We start from the raw sequence: 12,901 nt of genomic DNA, 5'->3' as shown, positions 1-12,901 counted from the left end.
CTCTACTTTACACATCCTAATCCACCAGGATGTCATACCAGGAGAGGTTAGTGAACCAAGGGTGACACAGGTCAGGTTACACATCTTTACATGGATGTACCTTGTGGCTTAACCTTTTACCAACCGAATGTATAGAATCAATGCATACACTGTGTTGTGAAGGACGCGTGTGTATGCTGGGTACTGTGTCCTTGCTGCTGAGTGTTAATTGCCTTAACAGCCTGCCATGGCCAGAAGGGACTTCTCATATTCAGAGAGTTATCAGAGCATAAGAGAGCAAGGGCCGAGACCAAGCACAAGATTCTCTCAAAAGAATCAAAATCAGGAACTGTATTATCCAATGGTTGGTGTTTGAATACACAGCTCTAACGTTTTATGTAAAGGCCAATTTTGACAAAGGCCAAGGAGATTTAGAAGTGATTTTGAACAGTGAGGTGATTATTGGGACTAACAATGTTTCTCTCTCTCCCTGTCTCTCTCTCTCTCTCTCAGAACTTACATGGTCTTTCCTCTTGGTTAGGGGTCTCCTCCACACACTCTGCTGGGAACCATCCCACGTTACCCCTGGCACTGCCCTCCCAGAAACCACCTTCACCTATGGAGAGCACTGAGAGGAGGGAGAGGGAGAGAGAGAGATAGAGAGAGAGAGGGGAGGAGGGAAGGAGAGAGAGAGGGAGAGACAGAGAGGTGTGAGAGAGACAGAGGGGGGAGAGAGAGTATGTGAGAGAGAGAGAGAGAGACAGAGAGAGAGAGTAGAGAGAGAGAGAGAGAGAGAGAGAGAGAGAGAGAGAGAGACAGAGGGGGAGAGAGAGTATGTGAGGGGGAGAGAGAGAGAGAGAGAGAGAGAGGGAGAGAGAGAGAGAGAGAGAGAGAGAGAGAGACAGTAGAGAGACTTTTCCAGAGAGAGACCTAAGACCCTAGAGAGAGAGAGAGAGAGAGAAAGAGAGAGAGCTCCATTCCAGTACCGTGGGGTCTCTTCAGAGAGTAGTTTCTGTGAGTCTCTTCAGCTCCATTCCAGTACCGTGTCTGTGGAGAGAGAGAGAGAGAGAGAGAGAGAGAGAGAGAGAGAGAAGAAAAATAGTCCGTGTAAGACATAGAGGGACTGTAGTATGTTAGGGAATAATTACTCCTGTACTTTTCCATGCAGACTGACTGTATAAATCATTATGGACCTAAAAAGACCCTAGTTCCACTCTAGTAGTTTCTGTAGTCTCTTCAGCTCCATTCCAGTACCGTGGCTGTGGTCTCTTCAGTTCCACTCCAGTAGTTTCTGTGGTCTCTTCAGCTCCACTCCAGTACTGTGTCTGTAGTCTCATCAGCTCCACTCCAGTACTATGATCTCTTCAGCTCCACTCCAGTACTGTGATCTCTTCAGCTCCACTCCAGTACTGTGGTCTCTTCAGCTCCACTCCAGTACTGTGATCTCTTCAGCTCCACTCCAGTACTGTGGTCTCTTCAGCTCCACTCCAGTACTGTGGTCTCTTCAGCTCCACTCCAGTACTGTGATCTCTTCAGCTCCACTCCAGTACTGTGATCTCTTCAGCTCCACTCCAGTACGGTGGTCTCTTCAGCTCCACTCCAGTACTGTGGTCTCTTCAGCTCCACTCCAGTACTGTGATCTCTTCAGCTCCACTCCAGTACTGTGGTCTCTTCAGCTCCACTCCAGTACTGTGGTCTCTTCAGCTCCACTCCAGTACTGTGGTCTCTTCAGCTCCACTCCAGTACTGTGATCTCTTCAGCTCCACTCCAGTACTGTGGTCTCTTCAGCTCCACTCCAGTACTGTGGTCTCTTCAGCTCCACTCCAGTACTGTGGTCTCTTCAGCTCCACTCCAGTACTGTGATCTCTTCAGCTTCACTCCAGTACTGTGGTCTCCTCAGCTCCACTCCAGTACTGTGATCTCTTCAGCTCCACTCCAGTACTGTGGTCTCTTCAGCTCCACTCCAGTACTGTGATCTCTTCAGCTCCACTCCAGTACTGTGGTCTCTTCAGCTCCACTCCAGTACTGTGGTCTCTTCAGCTCCACTCCAGTACTGTGATCTCTTCAGCTCCACTCCAGTACTGTGATCTCTTCAGCTCCACTCCAGTACTGTGGTCTCCTCAGCTCCACTCCAGTACTGTGGTCTCTTCAGCTCCACTCCAGTACTGTGATCTCTTCAGCTCCACTCCAGTACTGTGGTCTCCTCAGCTCCACTCCAGTACTGTGGTCTCTTCAGCTCCACTCCAGTATTGTGATCTCTTCAGCTCCACTCCAGTACTGTGGTCTCCTCAGCTCCACTCCAGTACTGTGGTCTCTTCAGCTCCACTCCAGTATTGTGATCTCTTCAGCTCCACTTCAGCTTACACAACATAAGAGCTAGATAGGTAAATACTCTGTAACCTTAGAAAAGGCCCAATTTAATTTTAAAACTGAAAGTACTGAGGAAAAACACATCTGTAAAATATATAGCCATTTTTCCTAAGAAATATAGCTACTACTCAAGATAGAAATAACCAGAGTAAATAAACTGCACTGCAGTCGTTTGAATACAAATGTTGCTTATTACAGCTCACCCATTAGGAAAACACATAATGTCCTAGCAGATGACTGCTTCACTTCTGAATAACATCCCTCTGAGTGGCTACAAAAGCTGTTCCCTCTAATATCTCTTCCCTGGGGTCTTTGACAATTTTTGGGGTCTTACTCTGACAGGTGTAGACTAACAGTGAAATGCTTACATATGGGCCCTTCCCAACATTGCAGAGAGAAACATTATAGAGAGATAATAACATGAGGAATAAATACGCAATGAGTAACGATGTTCATATTTCAGAGCAAATATAGAGGGGTACTTAAGCAGTAGAACATGTGTCCCAATTCAAGCACGGCTTCCCTCTGGGAAAAAAAACAAAGAGCGGTGGGCGGGATGTTCACCTTTGACCCTGTCGTTCTGGTACAGGGTGATCTCCCCTTCGGCCTGTGGTTGGTAGGACTTAGTCACCACAAAGTGCTTCCCTGCCACAGCACTGTACAGCTTACACTGGGGCCCCTGGCGGTCTGTGCCACCAGTGAACTCTTCCCGACCCTTGTGTGGGCTGGAGGGACAGAGGAGAGGAGAGGAGAGGAACAGAGAGTGGTGTAAGATGAAGGTTAGTCTGTAGTCACAAAAATATACTGATGACTTCCTGTGGTCACACACACTGGTCCATTAGAAGGAGCACAGTCTTTTGACACAAGGCAGACTTTTGCAGCCTGTGACTCCCTGAAACATTGTACTGTGTGTTTAGAGGGGATATTCAGGATAAACAGGGAAGAGATATGGAACAAACATCTTTTCAGACAACATCTAAATGGTATGGTTATCAGATGGGTATGTACCGCACTCAGTGAGCCACACACCACAGTCGCAGAGGCATGCACCACTGACACAGACTGAAAGAAAGGCTGTGCAATGGCCCCCTCTGTTGGACTGCTGTAAAACTGCCGCTCTACAATATGAGGTCATATCTGGAACTGAACACTTCCATAATAATGAGCATGATCAACCCTGTGCTGATCTTCAACACAATGTTTATATGTTCCATTTCACACTCAAACGGCCGGACATCCAATAGCAGGGATAAGTGAAATATTTAGCAATCGTGACACAGGAAAAAATATATATTTACTAAAAAATATTTACCAATACTGCATAAATGTTTCTAAATCCAGAACACCATCACTTATTACGTTATTGGAAAGTGCTTGTACAGTTCAATTACTATGAGGGTCCACTGGTATAAGGGTACAATCCTTTATAGTGAAGCCTGAGGCAGTGACAAATCTCTCCTCTGTTGGTACAACACACATGCTCCTTCTAGCTAATTAAAGCAGTGAACTCTCTCTGTCCAATGGTTGTGCGAAGTAGCTACACGGTGTGTGTCCCTCCACAGGGGCTTTATTCCCGGCCCTGGCTGTGGTCCAGAGACCTACTCTCTATGCACATTATCTGTTCTACAACACAACAAGAACAACAGGGAAACTAATTATCCTCAAGCTCTTTCTCTGATTTATAGAGAGACATGATACAGGGGAAGAGGGCGTAGATGGAATCATTAGAATGGCTTCTGCACTACAATGAGAAGTTACGGGCCCCAATTTACGATGATCTTGTCTATTTTGCACAAGAGCCCTGCACAGCAAGACTATTTTTCACAGAAGCATAATGTGTGGACTTAAAGTGCTTAGACTTAAAATTCCTTCAATGTCACTCTGAGGAACAAAGTGTACTAGAAGAAGGTTTATACCGACAATAACAACACGTTTTGAAGCTCCACAGATGACATGGGGTACTCAGATAGAGATGGTGGCGATGGTGTACTGTACACATCTCTCACACAACCAAGGCAACAGCAGCAGCGCAGCGACAACCTGGTGAGTTCACTTCCTGTGATCGGCCCAGGGATGAGCGCTGAGCCTCCTCCCCCAGCCCAGGTACACAGTGTGACTGTGACTAGGTCATGACAGCAAGTCAAATTCCACGTGACTGTTGAGTCACGGTAATATCCTTTTTTGCACACGCTTTGGTAGTGCCCAATTACTAGAGGCAAAAGAAATGCACACCTATTTAGGCGAGGTGCTGGCTAGTGGAGTGAAACACTTAAAAATTTAAGAAAAGACGGAACACTCTAGGAGCTCAGATGCTAAAATTGTATGTCCAACGTTTCGACAGTGAAGCTGTCTTCATCAGGGTATAGTGCCCAATTTGCGAACTACCATCAGGTCCTGATGGGCTGGTACTCAGGGTTCTATTGTCCCTCCACCAGGTCCTAATGGTCTGGTACTCAGGGCTCTATTGTCACTCCACAAGGTCCTAATAGTCTGGTACTCAGGGCTCTATTGTCCCTCCATCAGGTCCTGATGGCCTGGTACTCAGGGCTCTATGGTCCCTCCATCAGGTCCTAATGGCCTGGTACTCAGGGTTCTATGGTCCCTCCATCAGGTCCTGATGGCCTGGTACTCAGGATTCTATTGTCCCTCCACCAGGTCCTAATGGTCTGGTACTCAGGGCTCTAACTACCATCAGGTCCTAATGGTCTGGTACTCAGGGCTCTATTGTCCCTCCACCAGGTCCTAATGGTCTGGTACTCAGGGCTCTAACTACCATCAGGTCCTAATTGTCCGGTACTCAGGGCTCTATTGTTCCTCTAACCACTCTGACATCCAATGCAAATGAAATTGAAAATCACATCAAACACTGATCATCAAAACAGTTCAACAGCAGGTTGAAATAGTGTAATATTAAAACATGGTTGTTGTGGATGTTGTATCAAAGCCTAACACAACAAAATGGACAATGCTTTCTAAGGTGATGATCAAAACAGGTTATACACATATAAAAAAACAACCTGAATAACAATTAGGATTGCACCTTCATACAAGACATAGCCTACCGCATGCATGGCAGAATAACATCAAACAAAACCGATTTAAGATGTTTTAGGTGCATACATGTTCTAGCCTTTGAGTGTGGATTGTATTATTGTGCATACTGGATGGACAGGTGACCAAATGCTACACTCCCAAATGTGTATCCATGAGTCTGGGAGAGAACGTAGAGCCCTTGGCCAGGCTGGTGGATCATTGATTGTGCAGGGCGTCTTACAGTTAGCCTACAATTAGTGAATTTGGATTTGATTTTGAATAACAGGGAATGTTTTATATTTTCATAATTCATTGGGTGACACATTACCTTTAGCTCTAATTTACATCATATCTGACCACCATGCGTTTCCATCTCATCCTCTCTTTCCTTTATTCATTTCTTATGCGCGCAAGACTGGCTGTCAACGGTCAAGTGAACTATGTTTTGTTGCAAAAACATGTTAGTTTCGGTGTTCCCAAACAGATTTGACTTGGTTTCCCAAATTAACCACTGGGTAGGTGCAGGAACAAGGTCGGAGAGCCCATGGCATACAGAGTTTGGGCAGACTATCACCTGTCGGGCAGCGAGTGTATGCTTGATGGGTGTAGTAAAATAAGTGTTATATTTTTTCCCCTGCTCCACTATAAAAACACATGCTCTGATATAAAAACACATGCTCTGACATATAAACACATGCTCTGATATAAAAACACATGCTCTGATATAAAATCACATGCTCTGATGTAAAAACACATGCTCTGATATAAAAACACATGCTCTGATGTAAAAACACATGCTCTGATATAAAAACACATGCTCTGATATAAAAACACATGCTCTGATATAAAAACACATGCTCTGATATAAAAACACATGCTCTGATATAAAAACACATGCTCTGATATAAAAACACATGCTCTGATGTAAAAACACATGCTCCACTATATAAACACATGCTCCACAATAAAAACACATGCTCTGATATAAAAACACATGCTCTGATGTAAAAACACATGCTCCACTATATAAACACAAGCTCCACAATAAAAACACATGCTCTGATATAAAAACACATGCTCTGATGTAAAAACACATGCTCCACTATATAAACACATGCTCCACAATAAAAACACATGCTCTGATATGAAAACACATGCTCTGATGTAAAAACACATGCTCCACTATATAAACACATGCTCCACAATAAAAACACATGCTCCACTATATAAACACATGCTCCACAGTAAAAACACATGCTCCGATATGAAAACACATGCTCCACAATAAAAACACATGCTCCACTATATAAACACATGCTCCACAATAAAAACACATGCTCCACAATAAAAACACATGCTCCACTATATAAACACATGCTCCACAATAAAAACACATGCTCCACTATATAAACACATGCTCCACTATATAAACACATGCTCTGATGTAAAAACACATGCTCCACTATATAAACACATGCTCCACAATAAAAACACATGCTCTGATATAAAAACACATGCTCTGATATAACAACACATGCTCCACTATATAAACATATGCTCCGATATAAAAACCGAAGTAGCCTACAAAACGGACCCGCAGGAAGGCGCGCGGCCTCCATTCGCTATTCAAGTGCAGACAGATGGCTTATAGTGTCCCCCCTGCCCCTGTTCCTGCTCATTTGATAATGGGTCAGTCTAAATCAAAAGACAAGATTCAATTGAGAATATCTGATGGATGAAAATATGATCACTTGATGAGAGAACATCTGTGCAGCCTGAGGCAAGAAACAGAGCTAAGCTTTTTTCGCAACTTTCTCAAATCATCAATAGCCCATATGTTTTGATTTCTAAGACATTTTAAGGTTCATATCATTCACAACTGGAGTTGCCAAATAACTCTAACTCTAGCATATAGGACCTGTTTCAAATGATAACATTTACGCTCAACATAGCCAATACACATGCATACTCGCTCCATAATAGGAAAAATATCCTTTCTATTTTATTCAGCCAAATTTAACTACACTGCTCAAAAAAATAAAGGGAACACTAAAATAACACATCCTAGTTCTGAATGAATGAAATATTCTTATTAAATACTTTTTTCTTTACATAGTTGAATGTGCTGACAACAAAATCACACAAAAATTATCAATGGAAATCAAATTTATCAACCCATGGAGGTCTGGATTTGGAGTCACACTCAAAATTAAAGTGGAAAACCACACTACAGGCTGATCCAACTTTGATGTAATGTCCTCAAAACAAGTCAAAATGAGGCTCGGTAGTGTGTGTGGCCTCCACGTGCCTGTATGACCTCCCTACAACGCCTGGGCATGCTCCTGATGAGGTGGCGGATGGTCTCCTGAGGGATCTCCTCCCAGACCTGGACTAAAGCATCCGCCAACTCCTGGACAGTCTGTGGTGCAATGTGGCTTTGGTGGATGGAGCGAGACATGATGTCCCAGATGTGCTCAATTGGATTCAGGTTTGGGGAACGGGTGGGCCAGTCCATAGCATCAATGCCTTCCTCTTGCAGGCACTGCTAACACACTCCAGCCACATGAGGTCTAGCATTGTCTTGCATTAGGAGGAACCCAGGGCCAACCATACCAGCATATGGTCTCACAAGGGGTCTGAGGATCTCATCTCGGTACCTAATTTTAGTCAGGCTACCTCTGGCGAGCACATGGAGGGCTGTGCGGCCCCCCAAAGAAATGCCACCCCACACCATGACTGACCCACCGCCAAACCGGTCATGCTGGAGGATGTTGCAGGCAGCAGAACATTCTCCACGGCGTCTCCAGACTCTGTCACGTCTGTCACATGTGCTCAGTGTGAACCTGCTTACATCTGTGAAGATCACAGGGCGCCAGTGGCGAATTTGCCAATCTTGATGTTCTCTGGCAAATGCCAAACGTCCGGCACAGTGTTGGGCTGTAAGCACAACCCCCACCTGTGGACGTCGGGCCCTCATACCACCCTCATGGAGTCTGTTTCTGACCATTTGAGCAGACACATGCACATTTGTGGCCTGCTGGAGGTCATTTTGCAGGGCTCTGGCAGTGCTCCTCCTGCTCCTCCTTGCACAAAGGCAGAAGTAGCAGTCCTGCTGCTGGGTTGTTGCCCTCCTACGGCCTCCTCCACGTCTCCTGATGTACTGGCCTGTCTCCTGGTAGCGCCTCCATGCTCTGGACACTACGCTGACAGACACAGCAAACATTCTTGCCACAGCTCACATTGATGTGCCATCCTGGATGAGCTGCACTACCTGAGACATTTGTGTGGGTTGTAGACTCCATCTCATGCTACCACTAGAGTGAAAGCACCGCCAGCATTCAAAAAGTGACCAAAACATCAGCCAGGAAGCATAGGAACTGATAAGTGGTCTGTGGTCCCCACCTGCAGAACCACTCCTTTATTGGGGGTGTCTTGCTAATTGCCTATAATTTCCACCTGTTGTCTATTCCATTTGCACAACAGCATGTGACATTTATTTTCAATCAGTGTTGCTTCCTAAGTGGACAGTTTGATTTCACAGAAGTGTGATTGACTTGGAGTTACATTGTGTTGTTTAAGTGTTCCCTTTATTTTTTTTGAGCAGTGTATATTCTTCTTACTATTAAGTCATATAAAGTAAAATAATGGCACAGGACTTACAATAATATTGTGTCATTTAAATGAACAAGCCTACAGCCTATGGGATAGAGCAGTGGTTCCCAAACTTGTCATAGTCCCGTACCCCTTCAAACATTCAACCTGTGTACCTCCTTTATCACCAGGGTCAGCGCACTCTCAAATGTTGTTTTTTTTGCCATCATTGAAAGCCTGCCACACACACACACTATACAAATACATTTATTAAACATAAGAATGAGGGTGAGTTTGTCACAACCCACAAAGGCTCATGGGAAGTGACAAAGAGCTCTTACAGGACCAGGGCACAAATAATAAAATAATAATAATCAATCATTTTGCTATTTAGTTAGCCATCTTACATATAAAACCTAATTTGTTCAATTTGAATAACTCACCACAGGTTAATGAGAGGGGGTGCTTGAAAGGATGCACATAACTCTGCGGTGTTGGGTTGTATTGGAGAGTCTCAGTCTTTTTCCACGCACAGTCTGTGCCTGTATTTAGTTTTCATGCTAGTGAGGGCCGAGAATCCACTCTCACATAGGTACATGGTTGCAAAGGGCATCAGTGTCTTAACAGCGTGATTTGCCAAGGCAGGATACTCTGAGCACAGCCCTATCCACAAATCTGGTAGTGGCTTCTGATTAAATTCAATTTTCACAGAACCGCTTGTTGCAATTTCGGTTCTTGCCTTGTTCAGATATCGGTAAGTGGACTGGAGGCAGAGCATGAAAGGGATAACAAATCCAGTTGTTTGTGTCATCCGTCTCGGTGGATGCTGCAGTGTACCCAAGTGGTGTCAGGAGCAACTGCTTGCGCGAGCGTTACCACTCTACTATGTCTCCCTGTCATGCCTTTTGCGCCATCAGTTCAGATACCAACACATCTTGACCACCAAAGTCCATTTGATGTCACAAAGCTGTCCAGTACTTTGAAAGTATCCTCTCATGTTGTCCTGGTTTCCAGTGGTTTGCAGAAGAAGTTGTCTTCCTTAATTGACCCCCTAAACGTAACAGACATATACCTGGAGTTGTGCCAGGCCCGCCACGTCTGCTGACTCTTCCAGCTGTAATGCATAGAATTCACTGGCTTGTATGCGAAGCAGTAATTGTTTCAAAACATCTCCTGTCACCGATGCGTCATAAAACAACGTTGTTTGATGAAGACATTGTCTGTATAGTTTTTTAGGCCTTTTCCCCCAGCATTGCCCCAGACATATCCGTGGCAGCAGGAAGAATGAAGTCCTCCACAATAGTATGGGGCTTGCATGTGCTAGCCAATCGATAGCTCCCAATATAAGATGATTCTAGCCCCAAGCCCCATTAATGGTATCTGTTGCTTTTATACATGTCTTACTACTCAAAGTAATCTTAATTCTCGCTCCAAAAACTCATGTGGCTTATTTTTCAAATTGCCATCTTTTGTTTCTAAATGTCTGTGCAAGAGTGAAGGTTTCATCAAGTTGTGAGATTGTATTTTTGCACATATAACACACTGTGGCTGAGAAAAGGCACTACTCCCAATATAAGTGAACCCCAAAACAACGTAGTTCCAATCATATTTGCATCTCTTCGATGGTCCAATATCCCTGTCTGTTGTTCAGTGCTTTCCCGGGTAAGGGGGCAGTAGCTCTTCGGCTGCATCAGATTCAGTTAGTGTCCATGCTAGCTGGGCTAACAACAAATGTAGAATTACTGATGCTAGCATTGGATTTGCTCGTGGAAGCAGAATAACTTGTCGTTGACAGGTGCAGGTGTAGTACTGCTGGTAGTAGCAGTACTACTAGTAGAGCTGGTATGTGTCTCTATGGAAGCAGAATAACTTGTCGTTGACAGGTGCAGGTGTAGTACTGCTGGTAGTAGCAGTACTACTAGTAGAGCTGGTATGTGTCTCTATGGAAGCAGAATAACTTGTCGTTGACAGGTGCAGGTGTAGTACTGCTGGTAGTAGCAGTACTACCAGTAGAGCTGGTATGTGTCTCTATGGAAGCAGAATAACTTGTCGTTGACAGGTGCAGGTGTAGTACTGCTGGTAGTAGCAGTACTACTAGTAGAGCTGGTATGTGTCTCTATGGAAGCAGAATAACTTGTCGTTGACAGGTGCAGGTGTAGTACTGCTGGTAGTAGCAGTACTACCAGTAGAGCTGGTATGTGTCTCTATGGAAGCAGAATAACTTGTCGTTGGCAGGTGCAGGTGTAGTACTGCTGGTAGTAGCAGTACTACCAGTAGAGCTGGTATGTGTCTCTATGGAAGCAGAATAACTTGTCGTTGGCAGGTGCAGGTGTAGTACTGCTGGTAGTAGCAGTACTACCAGTAGAGCTGGTATGTGTCTCTATGGAAGCAGAATAACTTGTCGTTGACAGGTGCAGGTGTAGTACTGCTGGTAGTAGCAGTACTACCAGTAGAGCTGGTATGTGTCTCTATGGAAGCAGAATAACTTGTCGTTGACAGGTGCAGGTGTAGTACTGCTGGTAGTAGCAGTACTACCAGTAGAGCTGGTATGTGTCTCTATGGAAGCAGAATAACTTGTCGTTGACAGGTGCAGGTGTAGTACTGCTGGTAGTAGCAGTACTACTAGTAGAGCTGGTATGTGTCTCTATGGAAGCAGAATAACTTGTCGTTGACAGGTGCAGGTGTAGTACTGCTGGTAGTAGCAGTACTACCAGTAGAGCTGGTATGTGTCTCTATGGAAGCAGAATAACTTGTCGTTGACAGGTGCAGGTGTAGTACTGCTGGTAGTAGCAGTACTACCAGTAGAGCTGGTATGTGTCTCTATGGAAGCAGAATAACTTGTCGTTGACAGGTGCAGGTGTAGTACTGCTGGTAGTAGCAGTACTACCAGTAGAGCTGGTATGTGTCTCTATGGAAGCAGACCAACTTGTCGTTGACAGGTGCAGGTGTGGTACTGCTGGTCGTAGCAGTACTACCAGTAGAGCTGGTGTCTCTATGGACGCAGGCCTTACTTTTTTAACCATTTTGGAGCAAACGGAATGAGCAGCAGCTACGTTTGGTTACATACGGACCGTTAGTGGAATTCCCGCGAGAGAGTAACAGTTAATATGATTGGATGTTCATTATTTGACTAGGTTACCTGTATTTGACATTGTGTTGTTATTTCGCTGAACACTAAATGGTTTAACTTTATTTTTGGCAGTGAAACGAGGCAAGTCAGGCAAGAAAAAAAACTCACCCAAATGTATAGCCCAGTTGGAAAATATAAATGGACTGTTGGAAAATGTGAATAAAATAAATAAATAATAAAAAGTTTTATTTAACAAAAATGTATTTTATTTTTTTTAAATGTGAATCGCATTTTTATTGCGCGTAGCCCAGTTTGGAAATACCTGGCATAAAGCATGGACAGATAACTAACATACAGTAGGCCAACTCATATTCTGTTCTTCTGAAATACATTGCAAGTGGGTAAGTAAGTACGTTGTGCAAATGGATGATATGACGATGTGCTTATTCATAAAATAATATTTTTATAAAGGAAAACTTGATAACAAGATGCCGCCATTAGTGAGAAAAACAAAAATCGATGTATTTTGTTATTGGAATCTAAATTAATTAGACATTAATCTATTTTGTTATTGGAATCTAAATGAATTAGACATTAATCTATTTTGCTATTGGAATCTAAATTAATTAGACATTAATCTATTTTCATTACCATTGCAGAATAAGTTTCTCACCTTTTCATTCTGGGATGCATTCCTGATGTCGTCATACAATAAATGACCATCTCTCATTTAATTGGGTCTAGTACCCTAGTAAATAGATAGGCTATGCATTTACATTTTTGCTGTACACACAAAGAAAAGAGAGTTCCCCAAGGATTGTTTGGGAAGACTGATGGTTAAATATGGAACCATAATGA

At 43.9% G+C, this 12,901-nt stretch overlaps 1 protein-coding gene across 2 annotated transcripts in view; it reads right to left on the bottom strand.

Annotated features, from left to right (window-relative positions):
* The window catches only part of LOC118395980 (SH3 and multiple ankyrin repeat domains protein 2-like), a 176,774-nt gene that overhangs the window by 100,996 nt on the left and 62,877 nt on the right, over positions 1-12,901 (bottom strand). For both annotated transcript variants that reach the window (XR_008066846.1, XM_052466318.1), the window contains 2 exons: positions 2,914-3,074; positions 500-607 (listed from right to left, as the gene is read on the bottom strand). Coding sequence is in view for 1 of the 2 variants with exons in the window: in XM_052466318.1 (XP_052322278.1) it covers positions 500-607; positions 2,914-3,074 (269 nt within the window). In the remaining variant the exon portion in view is untranslated. The remainder of the gene's footprint in view (positions 1-499; positions 608-2,913; positions 3,075-12,901) is intronic.

This window comes from Oncorhynchus keta, chromosome 17, assembly GCF_023373465.1.
Source record: "Oncorhynchus keta strain PuntledgeMale-10-30-2019 chromosome 17, Oket_V2, whole genome shotgun sequence".
Classification (NCBI taxonomy): Eukaryota; Metazoa; Chordata; class Actinopteri; order Salmoniformes; family Salmonidae; genus Oncorhynchus; species Oncorhynchus keta.
This window is presented reverse-complemented; position numbering and strand designations above follow the sequence as displayed.